This window comes from Actinia tenebrosa, unplaced genomic scaffold, assembly GCF_029948245.1.
Source record: "Actinia tenebrosa isolate PJP-AT-01 unplaced genomic scaffold, QUT_ActTen_1.0 PGA_scaffold5__44_contigs__length_20552954, whole genome shotgun sequence".
NCBI lineage: Eukaryota > Metazoa > Cnidaria > Anthozoa > Actiniaria > Actiniidae > Actinia > Actinia tenebrosa.
The window spans coordinates 10,332,099-10,346,404 of record NW_028292582.1 but is presented as its reverse complement, the minus strand read 5'-3'; the positions used below and the strand labels follow the sequence as shown (position 1 = coordinate 10,346,404).

General features: G+C 39.5%; 2 protein-coding genes and 1 long non-coding RNA gene across 3 annotated transcripts; 2 read left to right on the top strand and 1 right to left on the bottom strand.

Annotated features, from left to right (window-relative positions):
• Window positions 1–787: 787 nt before the first annotated feature.
• Window positions 788–10,121, top strand: LOC116302604 (transient receptor potential cation channel subfamily A member 1). Its single transcript, XM_031711940.2, has 10 exons — window positions 788–1,255; window positions 3,038–3,378; window positions 3,807–4,080; window positions 4,711–5,038; window positions 5,518–5,714; window positions 6,204–6,548; window positions 6,855–7,722; window positions 8,024–8,227; window positions 8,767–8,945; window positions 9,598–10,121. Exons 1-10 carry the CDS (start codon window positions 837–839, stop codon window positions 9,899–9,901), a joined length of 3,459 nt encoding a protein of 1,152 aa, XP_031567800.2. The 5' UTR covers window positions 788–836; the 3' UTR covers window positions 9,902–10,121.
• LOC116302605 (G protein-coupled receptor 157) lies at window positions 10,110–13,211 on the bottom strand. Its single transcript, XM_031711941.2, has 3 exons — window positions 12,555–13,211; window positions 11,702–11,887; window positions 10,110–11,167 (listed from the first exon to the last, which is right to left on the bottom strand). Exons 1-3 carry the CDS (start codon window positions 13,146–13,148, stop codon window positions 10,931–10,933), a joined length of 1,017 nt encoding a protein of 338 aa, XP_031567801.1. The 5' UTR covers window positions 13,149–13,211; the 3' UTR covers window positions 10,110–10,930.
• Window positions 13,067–14,152, top strand: LOC148906521 (uncharacterized). The gene is made up of 2 exons (XR_016121314.1): window positions 13,067–13,103; window positions 13,930–14,152. It is a non-coding gene; the product is annotated as an uncharacterized LOC148906521 (long non-coding RNA).
• The last annotated feature ends 154 nt before the right edge of the window (window positions 14,153–14,306 follow it).

The window sequence follows — 14,306 nt, the reverse complement described above, 5'->3', positions numbered from 1 at the left end:
TGGTGCTTAGTCAAACAATAAAGTTTACCTTTGAGATATATCCTTGAATATTATTAGTAAGACTTTAAGTGCCAAATTTTTCGTTCTTTTGTGCCAACTCTGAACATCGATGAAAGAAATTCATAAAGAAAAGCTCTAAAAACGCGTACAGTCATTAACTTCTAAAGACTCATAAATCATTCCTTCTTTGTACAATTGCCGTTGTTCTCGTTAGCAATTGAATGAGTAGTGAAAATCTACCGGCTTTTTTTAATAGTCCTTCAAGAAGCTCGAAGCTTCTTGTCTTCTTGTCACTAGTTCGTAAAATGTCCTGTTTCGGGGATAGCGCACGCGCAGGCGCTAGGGTTAGATTCACTGTAAAAAATATTTGATCTATATTTCTTCCTTTACTTACAATGATCTTGATATTGAAGCCGCCAAATACTTTTGAAGGAAAAGATGAAAAAATTTCTGGAAAGACGTTTTTAATTGAACCCGAAAGTGTTACGGCAAGCCAAAAATAATCGCGGGGAAAACTTGAGTTGATGTACCGTTTTCCCGCCATTTTTTGGCTTGCGTCATTTCGCGCGGTTTTTCAAACCAGTAGCAATACAGGCAGACCATTGGAAATTGGTCATTTAAAAAAATTTAAAGTTTTATTCAAAATTGTCTCTTAATATAATAAATTAAATTACTTCCATTTGTGATCTCTGAGTTGTGACTGTATTATTCAAAACAGCTCCACAGCTTCATCTGCACAAATTACTTGTTGCGTGACGCGTGACACTTTCTCGGGATAAATAGCCCGTAACGTCTAGTTCACTGTATCGAACGAAGTAAACAACTCAGTCCAAAGAATGGCTGCAAATGGTTCTTCCTTGTCAGATCCAGAGATCAACGACACAAAGAAACAACTTTTACCTTCTTCTCCCAAAACGGATGATAGCGCTGGTACTCCATTGATCAAGATCCGAGGCCCAGACCGAAATTCCCGCTCAAACTTCCCTTCGGATTTCATACGTCTTCATCGCTTTGATTTGATCTCTGAAGGTTTTTCACCCCACGAAGCTGCTAAAAAAGGTCAGTTAAAGACCTTAATGGATTTAAACGAAAGTGGCGAAAGCTTGGAAGAAAGAGATTGCAATGAGTTCTGCCCGATTCACCATGCCGTACGAGCAAACCAGATTCCAATTATTGAATTCTTGTTAGACACTGGTGTAGACGTTAATGCTCAAGGGGGTGATAATCTTCTAACTCCTTTACACATCTCTGTGAGGTAAGTAAGAGTATTCTATTATTATACTATACGGAAATCCTTTAATACTACTACTACGTACTAGCTACTACTACTACTAATAATAATAATTTATAGAATAACAATAATAATAATATTAGTAATAATAAAGCAATCAAATATATTTTTGGATTTTTTCGTAATTATTGAACAAAATTATTTTGATATCCAATATGTTATTGAAATTTTGAAATAATATATATATATAAATATATAAAAATGTCAATAAATACCTTCAATTACAAATGTTCTGCTGAAAAAATATATTATTTAAATTATGAAAAATTAAAATACATAGTTCCTTAAATAATTTATTTTTTAACCAAAACAGTTGTATTTTAGCATGCAAACAATATAGAGTGCAAACAATTAATAATCCGTGAAACACTAATTACTAAATTGTACAAAATAGTGCTAATTAAACAATAGAAAACAATGGAATTTGCATGAAATTGTGCTATTTAGTGTTACTAAAGTTTCATGGTTATATTGTTTGCACTCTATCCGTGAAATATTAGTAATACTAACTTACACTATTTTGTGCTAATTCTATTGTTTTCTTTTGTTTAACTAGCACTATTTTGAACAATTTAGTAATTAGTGTTTCATGGATATATTGTTTGCACTCTATTTGAATAATTTTTTTTTTAAGCAAAACGGTTGTAATCATTTTACTGTGTTGAAGGTATTACTGACATTTTTGATATTATCTATATAAACCTATCTATAAAAACAGAACTGTATTTTCATCAACCTAGGGGACCTTCAATTGAAACTTTTTTTCTCGTTAATTCCAATTTGCTATTTTCATGTGACAATGTTCTTGCAATTAGATGTATTCTAATTTAATAATATATAGAAGATAGAATTATTTTAAGGAGGCTGGAAAGTGTTTTGTGCTTTCACATTATGAACTAAAAAAAATTGATATGACTATAATATGACAGCAAGTAAACCCGAAAAGCCAAAGACTATAAACCAAAGATCACAATGAACATGAAAAAATGACGTAAGATGTTACTATGACAACATCAGAACCCTTGCTATGCCAGTTTAAAACACAGCAGTTCAACAACATAAAAAAAAATTTTGTCACACTATATATCATTTTCAGTACTCAATATTAGCATATATATCATAATAATGGTAATATGAAACAAAGTAGATTCTTTAGAAGCAACTTAAAGAAGACAAAGTACCATGCACGAGGAACTCCGTATGTAGGTTACTCTAGGTTTAGAAAACAGTAATTCAAAATTGATCAAAAAAATTAGGAAGTCGTTTTAGTATCTTTCCTATCCTATTATTTGGTTTCCCAGAGTAACATTTTTCATGCTTTGAAATGTGTGATATATTAATGTGTAAAAGGGGTCTCCCAGTAAGCATTTTTGAATTGAGGAAGATGGTCACCAAAGAGACCCGATTAATATATGTGACTAATGATTGGTGGCATGACACCTGTAATCTTTTTTTTTCACTGACTAGCAAAGGGCCAAAAATATTCTTAGAATCCTTCTCCCTCCCTCCCTCCCTTCCATCCATGCATCCATGCATCCATCCATCCATGCATCCATGCATCCATCCATCCATCCATCCATCCATCCATCCACCCATCCATCCATCCATCCATCCTTTAAAAAAATCCTTTATTTTGTTTCCCAGAAAAATTCCTCTCGAGGCTAATCAACTCTAGTTTCGTAGAGAAACTCCTCTCCCTCCCTCCCTTCCATCCATCCATTCATTTATTCATTCTCATTTTCACAGATATAGCAATTTTGAGGCTACCAAGGTATTATTGTCTCTTGGAGCTGATCCAAGTGCCACGGCAAAAGATGGGACAACACCGCTACACTTCGCCGCCCGGCATGGCGGGTATAACTTTGCAAAGACCCTACTTGATGACCAACGCTCAGATGTCAATGCTCCAGATAACAGTGGTGTGACTGCATTCCACTTGGCATGTGTCAGTGGTAATTTGAAGCTTTGTGAGCTTTTCTTGGAGCATGGTGCTAATATTTTGGTGACCAATGCCGAGGGGAAGAATGCTCTGCATGCAGCAGCAGCAAGTGGACATGCAATGATTGTGGAAATGTTAATGGAAACAGGTGAGTCGTGGGCTGATAATTTAGGGACAGGGTTCGTGCTACTCCTTAAACTCCTTGAAAACTCCTTGAATTTAATTCACGTTTTCAAGGGCACTTGAAAAGCTCTTGAATTTTATGATTTTAGCAAAACTCCTTGAAAACTCCTTGAATTGTTGCTTTAATCATTACTTGCATGGTTCTGACTAAGATCTAGTCAGAAAGATTAGAAAATCTGAAAGTCGGCAATGTGCAACCACCGTGTAAAACCTTGGCATATTTAGCTGACCTTGGATAGTCCTTGAATTTTAAGTGGTTACCTCAGCACGAACCCTGTAGGGAATTGGTACCTAACCTGCGCAGCTGGCCCAGAGGTACTAGGGATGGGTTACGGGATACTGTAGACTCCGCCAGGTTTAATCAAATCATTGAAAAGTTCATTTCCTTCCAAGGAAAACGTAAATCTGTGGACCTCAAGAAGTTCATCAACGCCTACGACTTTGAGGATAATACCCCATTACACTTAGCATGCAAGAGAGGGCATGAAGCCACGGTGGAAGTCTGCTTACGTCATGGGGCTGACGTAGATGCGAGAAATGACTTGGCCTCTGACACCCCCTTACATGTGGCTGCAAAAGCAGGCCAGGGTAAAATTGTGGAGATACTTATCAACCATGACGCGAATGTTGCGGCAGTGAACGCACTCCAGAGGCTACCTATTCACTTGTAAGTTAACTTCTTCTCCTTATAGTGGAATGCGCCAGTTTGGGATTCGATGCATACCGCTTTTTTTTAAGACCACAGACTCATTTGTATATTGTACAGGGTTCGTGCTACTCCTTGAAATCCTTGAAAAGTCCTTGAATTGAAAACACGTTTTTAAGGGCGCTTGAAAAGCTCTTGAAAATAGGGAAAAACGCCAAAACTCCTAGGATACTCCTTGAATTTAATGCAAACTTAATGTTATTTCTAACTTTCCTTTTGAAATAAATAACGATTAGAATTGATTGAAGAGATAACGTTTCGTAAATAGCCTAGCTGAATATCTGGGTACTTCTGGTAAGAATGCGTAAATTAAAGATCTATATATCTAAGCTAGCTAAAAAAATTAAAATAAAAAAATCTAAGCTAGTGGCCCCGGCTGAATTAGCTGCACTGTAACATTGAATCAATGTTTAAACCATTTTTCAATACAAAAAACTTTGTCCTTTAAAATTGAACTTTTGTGCTTGAGAAGTGCTTAAAAAGTCCTTGAATTTTGTAACGAAAATGTAGCACGAACCCTGATTGTATAATTTTTTCCATTTGGTCCATATTTGGGTCACTAATATTCAATTTTCATTTCACTCTCCCCAGGGCTTCTCTCTTTGGTCATTGTGACGTCATCAAAAGTCTTATCGAAAAAAGCTCTCCAGTTGATCAACGTGAAGGTTCGAGCCTCACCCCATTCCTCTGCGCGGTCGTGAATGGACGAGTAGAGGCTGTTAAATTACTGATTGAGCGTGGAGCGGATACGAGCATTCGCAGTGAGTCTCTGCAGACCAGTTTTCACTTGGCTGTGCATAATAAACACATGGATGTACTGCTGTTGTTATTGGACTCCGTGGGAACTGAGGCGTTGGAGATAGGAGATAAAAATCTACGCGTTCCTCTTCATTTTTGCGCGTATTCAAATAACTTCAAGGTGAGAAAAACTAATGCTTACCTGGTTCATACATCGAGGAAGATTTGGAATGAGAGAACAAATGGGGAAGAAAGCTTTTTCCAGGGGCGGATCTAGGGGAGGAGCCCAGGAGGTGCGCACTTCCCCTCATCTAGATAAGCTGTTATCTATTGCATTATTGATTGTTGAGTTTGTGAACGTTCTGATCATGAATGATGCACCCCGTCCTAAAGAAAAACATGCATCCACCCTCCCTACCAGCCCAATCCTCCTTCTCCGTTTATAAAGATGCTAGGCAGACTACATCCAAGCCCATAGTCTATTGCATAACACAGTAGAGTAGTTATTGTAAACCCGTGAAAGACACTTTAGCTAATTATGTAGTACTATTACACTCTAATTCTTTTGTTTTCTATCGTGTTTATCCGACTATTACATCCTAATTAGTACACTTTGTTTCACGGGTTTATAAAAACCACTCTATTCCTTTCTGAGTTTAGATGCTGGAACTCCTCTTGAGTAAGCACGCAAACCCGAGCCCCAAAGATACATTTGGGAAGACCCCTCTCCACATGGCTGCAGCCAGTGGCAGCATGGAATGCGTCAAGGCTTTGGTAGACGCCGCTCCTTTCCACATCAACGACACAGACGATACCAACACTACCCCCCTGCACGAGGCGGCCATAGGAGGATACCGGTCAGTAACAAACTTCAGATAATGGAGCGGTTTTTGTATGAATGGGAAATGTAAAGCACTGTCTTGCTGTACGTACATTGTACGAGATGCCGAGACACTGAAATGGCTTCCCATTGTATTTCATCCAATCACAACTCTTAGATACGGATACGTTAATATACTAATATGCTCCTAATATAATTTGAAGTATCTTTTCCCACTCATAAGAAAACCGCTCAATAAAACTGAACTAATACAAATAATGCGTTCTCATTGGCTACGCGACTACAGGTCTGTTAAAATTCCAGGATTATGATTGGCTATGCTACTATAGATATTGCGCCTCCAATGTCAACTCCACTGTCGTATACCATAAGCGCTGGCGAGGTCTTTAACTATCATCTTTAAACGCCAAAAAGGGGAAAGTCTTTCCTTTACTTACGTTTTCTCGAGGGTTTAGAGAGATTTATGGTAGATCAATTATTAATTTTTGTTTTGTTTTGCCCGCAGCAAAATTTGCCAGTATCTTTTACGGAGGGGGGCTGACATCACGTCAAAGGACAGCAACCGCTGGACAGCTCTCCACCATGCTGCTGGCTCAGGACACGTGGACACAGTGAATGCCCTCTTAAACTGCAGTACTACTTCCTCGAAGCAGATCATCGACATGGAAGACAGCGATGGGAACACGCCACTTATTGTTGCCTCGAAGAATGGAAAGGTAGAAACGGTTCGTTTGCTCATTAAAGAAATGGCGGATATATCCGTGCGCAATGAACAGAAACGCACGTGCTTAGACGTGGCGGTAGAAAATGGAAGGGACCTGGTTGCAAAGGAGATAGTCAAGAGTGCAAGGTAAATTTCAGGTTCACTGTACAAACTAATTTCGCTGAATACCTTTTCGAGGTTTTAATTGGTTTTAGATTCGTGGCTTTTGATTGGTTCAGAGATCTTAAAGAAGCTGTTAAATTATTTCAAAAGCGTGGTAACACCCCTCCCCCGCTGGGTGAGTCTTGAATTGCGGTACATACATTACCTTACCCACTCCCCCATCGTCCTTTGAAACAATTCAGAAGTCCATGACCCATACCACCATATTCTACCCCTCCCCTCCTTCCCTACCAAGATATTAATTTTAAGTTTATAATATTTTGAAAACAGGTGGTACGAGGTATTACGTCATCGGGCTCAAGACCACAGGTATCCCATGAGGGACCTCATTGAAAACATGCCGAGCGTTGCCGAAGTTGTAATGGATCAGTGCACGAAGTATTCCGACTTGGACCCGAAAGATCCCGAGTACTGGATCGAGTTTGACTTCCGCCTTCTGCATTCAGATAAGAACGACTCTGATGCAGTCATTAAAACATCTTCACACTCTTATTTTTTCGCGCCGATGACGATGATTGACAGCGAGCGAGAGAACTTGATATCGCATCCGCTGACCGAGACCTACCTACTACTCAGATGGAACTGCCTTGGGAGACCAATATTTTGGATGAATCTGATTGTTTACATCATTTATATTACCTTGTTCACCCTTTTTCTGCTCAAGAGGCGAATGTCATCTACGTTCTATAACCCGTCTGACAACCAAACCGAATCAGAGGAAAAGAAGAGTTTCCATAGAGACAGCTACTATATCGCCACTCCTATCGTCATCACCATCTTCATCTCTCTCAACGCGGTCAAGGAAGTCTATCAGATTTATTCCCAGAGGTTGAAATACTTTTATCACGTTAGCAACTACTTGGAATGTGCAAGTTACATTGCGTCGTTCCTCTTTGTGATTCCATATCTGTACCGATCGAATCTGTATATCAAGACGGGCGCGCTATGGCCTGTAGGAGCTATAGCTGCTCTCCTCATGTACTTCAATCTTATTCTATTCCTCCGTCGATTCGGAACGTTCGGTATTTACGTGTCCATGTTCATCGAGGTCCTCAACACCATGTCCAAGGTGGTGGCAGTGTTCTCCTTGTTCATCTTCGCGTTTGCTTTGACGTTTCATACCTTGCTAAAAGAACAGGTAACTATGTTGCATGCTCACGTGCAATTGCGCACATTCCTATGCACGCGCATTAAGATATTGCAATACGAGGTCAAAGGTGATTTAGCGGTCGGATTCGCAAGGTCAAAGATGAGGTGTTCGGATTAACGGGGACTTGGATATTTTAGGCAGTCAGCTATAGCTGTTCAGGCGGTTGGTATACAAGGTCAAAGCTGATTAAGCGGTCGGATTAGCAAGGTCATAGATGTAGTAAGGTGCTCGGATAAGCGAGGTCCTTAATTTTTTATACACTCTCAGCCATAATCCTGTTTTTCAACAGACATCGTTCAGGACGATCAATTGGTCGTTCATCAAGACGTCGATGATGATGATTGGAGACATTGATTTTGAGGGCCTGATAACTGATTCTCTAGATGAAAGAAATGCGGTGACCGGCGCTCCCTATGTTCCTGTTCCTCAATTTACCGCTTTGATTCTTTTGATATTCTGCTTCTTCATGCCCGTCCTTCTTATGAATCTGTTGGTAAGTGTGAAGAGAAACACAGGGTGACCAAATCCCGAAAGCAGTTTTGTACAGCTTCCCCACCCCCTCCCCCCTTCCCCCTCACCACCACAACCATCCCTACCCTGGTAGGGAAAATGGGTAAAGGGCGAGGCATTTAGAGTTTCTACTAGATATTACTACATATGTTTACTGCACGAAAGGCAGTTGGAAGTATGGGTCTTTATTTAGAGACCAAGATGGCGGAAAAAGATGTTCGGTTTTTGCTATTTATTTTTAATCATTGTTATTATAATTCTTATAATTATAATTATAATAATTATTATTATTAGAGTGAAGTCATTAAACCCGTGCAATAGATATTAGACTAATACACATTACTAGACCCTAATTCCATTGTTTTCTTTTGTGTCTATTTGACTATTACACATCGTGACTAGTATTTGTTATTTCACGGGTTAAATGTCTTCGCTCTATTATTATTATTATTATTATTATTATTATTATTATTATTATTATTATTATAAATCAAATAATTTGTTAAATTATTTTGACTTCAGATCGGTTTAGCTGTTGGAGATATTGACTCCATTCAGAAGAACGCTAAAATGAAGCGTAAAGCAATGGAAGTGAACTACCTTGCTAGCATTGATAACCATTACTACCCTAAACTACTTCAGCACTTCGTAAATCATTCCATTACAGTCATCTACCCAAACAAGCGAAATTTTCTCAATTTGTGAGTAGTCTTTTTAGTACTTTTATTAAAACGACGAAAGTCTTGACTTTACTCTTGGCGTACGAGCATCCCAATCATGTTGGATGATAGAAGTAGTTTGTAAACATTCCCAAGAGAATGAAGTGACAAAAGACATGGCAGCCATGTCGTATGATAGAACTAGTTTGTAAACATTCCCAAGAGAATGAAGTGACAAAAGTCATGGCAGCCATGTTGGATGATAGAAGTAGTTTGTAAACATTCCCAAGAGAATGAAGTGACAAAAGACATGGCAGCCATGTTGGATGATAGAAGTAGTTTGTCAATATTCACAAGAGAATGAAATGTCATAAGACATGGCAGCCATGTTGGATGATAGAAGTAGTTTGTAAACATTCCCAAGAGAATGAAATTCCAAAAGACATGGCAGCCATGTTGGATGATAGAAGTAGTTTGTCAATATTCACAAGAGAATGAAATTCCAAAAGACATGGCAGCCATGTTGTATGATAGAAGTAATTTGTAAACATTCCCAAGAGAATGAAATTCCAAAAGACATGACAGCCATGTTGGGTTGTAAAAGTAGTTTGTAAACATTTATGAGAGAATCCGGCCACAAAAAGGCCAATCGAGAATATCATCGCCTATATAACTATTTTTCATTGCTTTACAGCGTTAAGCTTTCAACGTTTGGTTCAAGCAGCGGCTTCTCCTTTGAAAAGGTCCAGCCACGAGAACGCGAACACGATATTGTCAAGTCGATGGAAGCTGAACTAGCAGAGCAGAAATCACGCGCCAAAGAAATGCAGTCAGCGATTGACGAACAGAACCAACTATTAAGAAACATAGCAAAACAACTAAAATATTTGTCGAACCGCACCCCCACCCCCTTGGTATTGTCTCTTGATGATATGAATGGTGGCCTGGATAGGAGTCTCAGTGATGATGCTTTGATTATCCCTCCAGCAGAACTGTGAGAAAGTCGCCTGATGGGCTACCTGTGGCGGAGGTACTTCTCTCATTGTGGTGGAGACAAATCTCTATTTCATTGCCACAGGTATCCCAAGCGTAAAATGGGCGAGAATCCTTTGAACCTGGAAGCCTTTTATGTCGCTATAGAAATATTTGAAAAAATGATTCATACACCGCCTCACTCGAAACTCGATGTTACAATTCTGTATAAAATTGAATCCTTAATTTTGTTTATTTGACCAGTTCGTTTGAACGATATCATGAATAGGATCTTTTGACGTATTTCCGGGTCCAACTAGTCACAGAAACCGCTAAAATCAATGACTGTGAAGTCAGGTAAGGTATTTGAGTGTGATTTGTTTTAAGTCGTCAATACTAAAAGCTGGGACGGGTCGGTTTTGTTTTTATCTCGCGTGTTCGTGATGATTTCATGCTTGAAACAAAAACGATTCCATTTACATGAAGGTAAGGTAGTCCTAGTTCTATGGACTCGTTTTCTTTGCCAGTTGGCAGCAAAAACAAAAGAGTTAGTCGTAGTAGAGTCACCCTACCTGAATATAAACGGCGCCTTTAATTAGTTACTGAGAAAAGTGAATCCAGGTCTGGACTGGAAATAAAAATATTATCTTGACCCTAAAAGCGACCCCTGAAGCCGCATCTATTCTGGGAAGTCATACGGCGACAGTAGAGAGATTTAGCATCAAGACGCGAACGTCACAGACGACGACGCGAGGGTAATTTTTTGTGCGCGCACCGTCCTCAGCGTAGTTGAGTCCTCGGCAGAACGTAAAAATGCTGCAAATGGCGTCCTGTTGAGGACGTCAATCGAATCACGTTGAGGACGGCGCGCACACGAAAATTGCGCTGGCGCCGTCGTCTTTTGACGTTCGCGTCTTGATGCTAAATCACTCTAGTGTCGTTGGCACGACGCAGCTATGGTACCGAAATATGAGAAGCAAGACTGGCGCTGTGACCACAGCGAACCTTGACTGGTGATCCTAAATATAGTTATTTTTCCTAAAGAGCTGGCCAGACTAGCCGAGGTCTGCATAGTCATAGTCTGTTGGGTCATACTTTACTTTCGGTTCAATTGTAACACGAGAAGAACTTGGCGTGATTACCTGTTGTTTTGGAACATTCTTATGCCCTCTTTTACGGTGACGTCTGCAGAGACACTTTCTACAGCAAGATTTGAGGAACTCCTGCGTTTTTTCCGTACAGAAACAGAAAATTAGGAAGTTAGCAAAGCCTTGACCATTGTCTCCAATGCCCTGAAATCCAAGATATTTTCTCAGTAAAATGTGACTCAGTATATGTACAGGGTTTGGGTTACCTGTGTATGTGATGTGTTTTGCGAAATACCTGTGGAGTGTGAATTGCATAGCCAATTTAGCCATTCCGAGGTTGAGGGGAAAAAATTGGGTCGAGTTGGCATTGCAATTGCTTAGCATGTCGGGACTCTTAGGGAACGTAATTCCAAGATGGCGTCCATTTTGTCCCCTAAAACCTGCCCACAATGCACTGCAATGCTAACTCGGCCGTTTTTTTCACCGACCATGGAATGGCTAATACCCCATTGTGGAATTCTCAGTTGACCAGGGATTGCCTCGGTATGCTGTACTGTACAACATTTATGTGTTTCAGTGATGGTCCGTGAAGTTTCAAATCGAATAAAAATTTTTCCTATTTTGTTGGGCTACCTGTTGAATTTTCGGGAGTTTTCGCGCCAAAACGCGCGTGCTCGCCCCTTCAACTCTGATACTCTCGCTACGCCACTGATGGTAAAAGTTTGATAATCGACTGACCTGGAGATAGAGGAGCCACGAAGTGTTGGGCAATTCAACTGCTGGCCCAGTTTTCTCAAAGATAAAGAAGCGAACAGTTCCCCAGATGTGAAGAGTAATGAACACAAGTGGCACGACGATCAACTTCATTTCTGCGATTCGTTTGGCTTTTTCTTCCTTGTCGTCCAGCAAACCTTGTTCACGAAACTTTGGGAAAGTAAAATTTGATAAGAAAAAATTGAAATGATGAGAAGAAAAAAAGGTCTTAAATAAAAAAATATTTCATTTGGGAAGGCATTATTGGACTCCACCTTTTGCAACAGCAACAGCAACATAAAAGAATAGGTGGAAGAATATGTTAATGTGCCAACCATTTTAACAAATAAATTTTAACAATAGATTTTAACCATGAATGTTTACGCATTTCAGAGCAAGTGTCATTCCCTTGAGTATCATTTCTTTCTGTTAGTTTGGGCATGTTTTTCATTTTAGACCACATGTTATATTTATTCCCTTGGGTATTTTTTCTTTCTCTAGCGTTATGCTTTTCTCATTTCGGACCGCGTATCTTTCCCTTCAAAATTTTGAATTCCTAATAGGAACTAGTTAGGTCATGCAAGGTTACCAAAGTTCACACATGGCTAGAGAAAACAGGGGCTTTAATATGTAATCTATATGACCAAAATAGAAAACAATGAGTCGAACTGAGTTAGTAAAGGTGAGGTCACTGTGGGCCAAAAAAGGGAAAGCGTAAAAATAAAGATGCAAATATGAAGGTTTGCTTCGATTTCGACTATCCCTCTTTCTCACTAAATCACTCTCTCCTTCCCTTACTTTCTTCTCTTTTAGTCAGTAAATTATTAGCCGTTCCTACCTGACGCCTGACAGCCTTCTTGATCAAAATGTACATCACAGTGATGATAAAATACGCCAGAATCTCCCAGAACTTTCCAGTTATTAGCATCCAAATGATCATCTCATTCCAGCTCAACTCTACACTGACCCAGCACCAACCAGAAGTCACAATATCAGCGTCATACCCCAGCTTAGCCGTCCAAGCTGCTATAGCTGTAATAAGAAAAGGTACTCCCCAACCAATGATGTAGAAAATACAAAAGAGTGTCTCGCGTGTGATAACTTTCCTTCGTGAACATCCATAGTATAGATATACTGCCATAAAAACAGTCCAAAAAAACGAGGAGAGAGAAGAGAAGGTTACTACAATACTCTGAACTAGACAAATGATTTCACACTTTACGAAAATGCCTACAAAGTTCCCCAAAGCCAGGAAGAAGTCGGACACCGAGATGTAAAGGAGAATTTTACGAGACGCTGTCTGGATGGTAACCCATTTGGCGTACGTGACGATGATGAAGATCGTTCCAAGCATAGAAAGAACACACGTCGTTCCAGCCAACACAAGGTTGGTAGTCGTATTAGCTGCAAATTGGTTATTTGTGGAGTTCATAATGGTTTTTGTCGAGTAGTTTTAGTGAAATAAATACCACATTGTGATTTTTGAGGGTGTTACGTAACCGGCGTAATATCTCTTGGCGGTCAGCCAAGTAAACAAACCAACTGACCTCTCACGGTATAAAATATCAAAGGAAGGACAACAGCACGGCTGTCTTTAAAACAGGGAACAGGGAACAGGGAACAGGGAACGGGGAACGGGGAACGGGGAACGGGGAACGGGGAATGGGGAACGGGGAACGGGAAGTTGGTAAAATTTCTACGCGGTAAAATATATTTCTCTAAATATTGTAAATAGAATTTATTAGTGAAATCAGTCAGTTGAAATATTGTATTTGATGAGTTTTAGGGCCCGTTTGCACTAGGCTAAACTAATGTTTGCTTTGCAAAAATATCTGTCAACATCAGCCGTTTCCTGGTGCGAACGCAATTTTTTTTATCTTACCAAAAGGTGTCTCGCTTTACCAAACTTCAAAGCAAGACAAAATTTTGTCAAACGTCAAAACTTTCTTGATTCTTAACAGAATCATATGCATTTGGCACGGAATAAATTCAGGTCATTAGTTGTTACGGTGTCAACATGAATCCAGAGTTTCCCGTTTCCCGTTTCCCGTTTCCCGTTTCCCGTTTCCCGTTTCCCATTCCCCATTCCCCGTTCCCCGTTTTAAAGACAGCCACAACAGCACAGACAATTTCAGCAAACTACTGAACTTTAAAAAAACTTTAAGCAAGTAATAAATGAACTGAATTGAAAAATCTTCCATCCACTTAGCAAGATGACTGAGGTTTGAAAAATGGCAACTTCTCATCAAATTCCTGAATGGCGCAGCGCAGCCGTGACGTCATAAAAACGAAGACAAAGGCGAAATTCAGACAAACAAACTTACAAGTTTACTTTCAGCAGATAATTTTCACAGGCGATCGCAGTTGATCTTAGTTTACATGGGTTATTATTGTAACTTTAAGTAAAAATAATAAAATCGGTTCGTATAATCCTCATAGCGGTTAAACAGAATGCAATGTTTGTCCGAATCTTTAAGCTATTTTTAGAATGAGCGTGCTACTATTGCTTAATATTCTTGAACTTGTCAAAATTAACATACGTAACAAAATCGGCCATTGTCACGAAAAAGCTTCAATTAAACTTAACCTT

What these genes read in the sequence shown, in the direction of transcription:
- LOC116302604 (XM_031711940.2), top strand. Translation starts at nt 837, where the DNA reads ATGGCTGCAAATGGTTCTTCCTTGTCAGATCCAGAGATCAACGACACA. An exon ending in GGAAATGTTAATGGAAACAG is followed by an intron (nt 3,379 to 3,806) that starts GTGAGTCGTGGG and finishes TTTCCTTCCAAG; the next exon opens with GAAAACGTAAATCTGTGGAC. An exon ending in ATACCTTGCTAAAAGAACAG is followed by an intron (nt 7,723 to 8,023) that starts GTAACTATGTTG and finishes GTTTTTCAACAG; the next exon opens with ACATCGTTCAGGACGATCAA.
- LOC116302605 (XM_031711941.2), bottom strand. Translation starts at nt 13,148, where the DNA reads ATGAACTCCACAAATAACCAATTTGCAGCTAATACGACTACCAACCTT. An exon ending in AGAAGGCTGTCAGGCGTCAG is followed by an intron (nt 11,888 to 12,554) that starts GTAGGAACGGCT and finishes ACTTTCCCAAAG; the next exon opens with TTTCGTGAACAAGGTTTGCT. An exon ending in CGTGGCTCCTCTATCTCCAG is followed by an intron (nt 11,168 to 11,701) that starts GTCAGTCGATTA and finishes CTTGGATTTCAG; the next exon opens with GGCATTGGAGACAATGGTCA.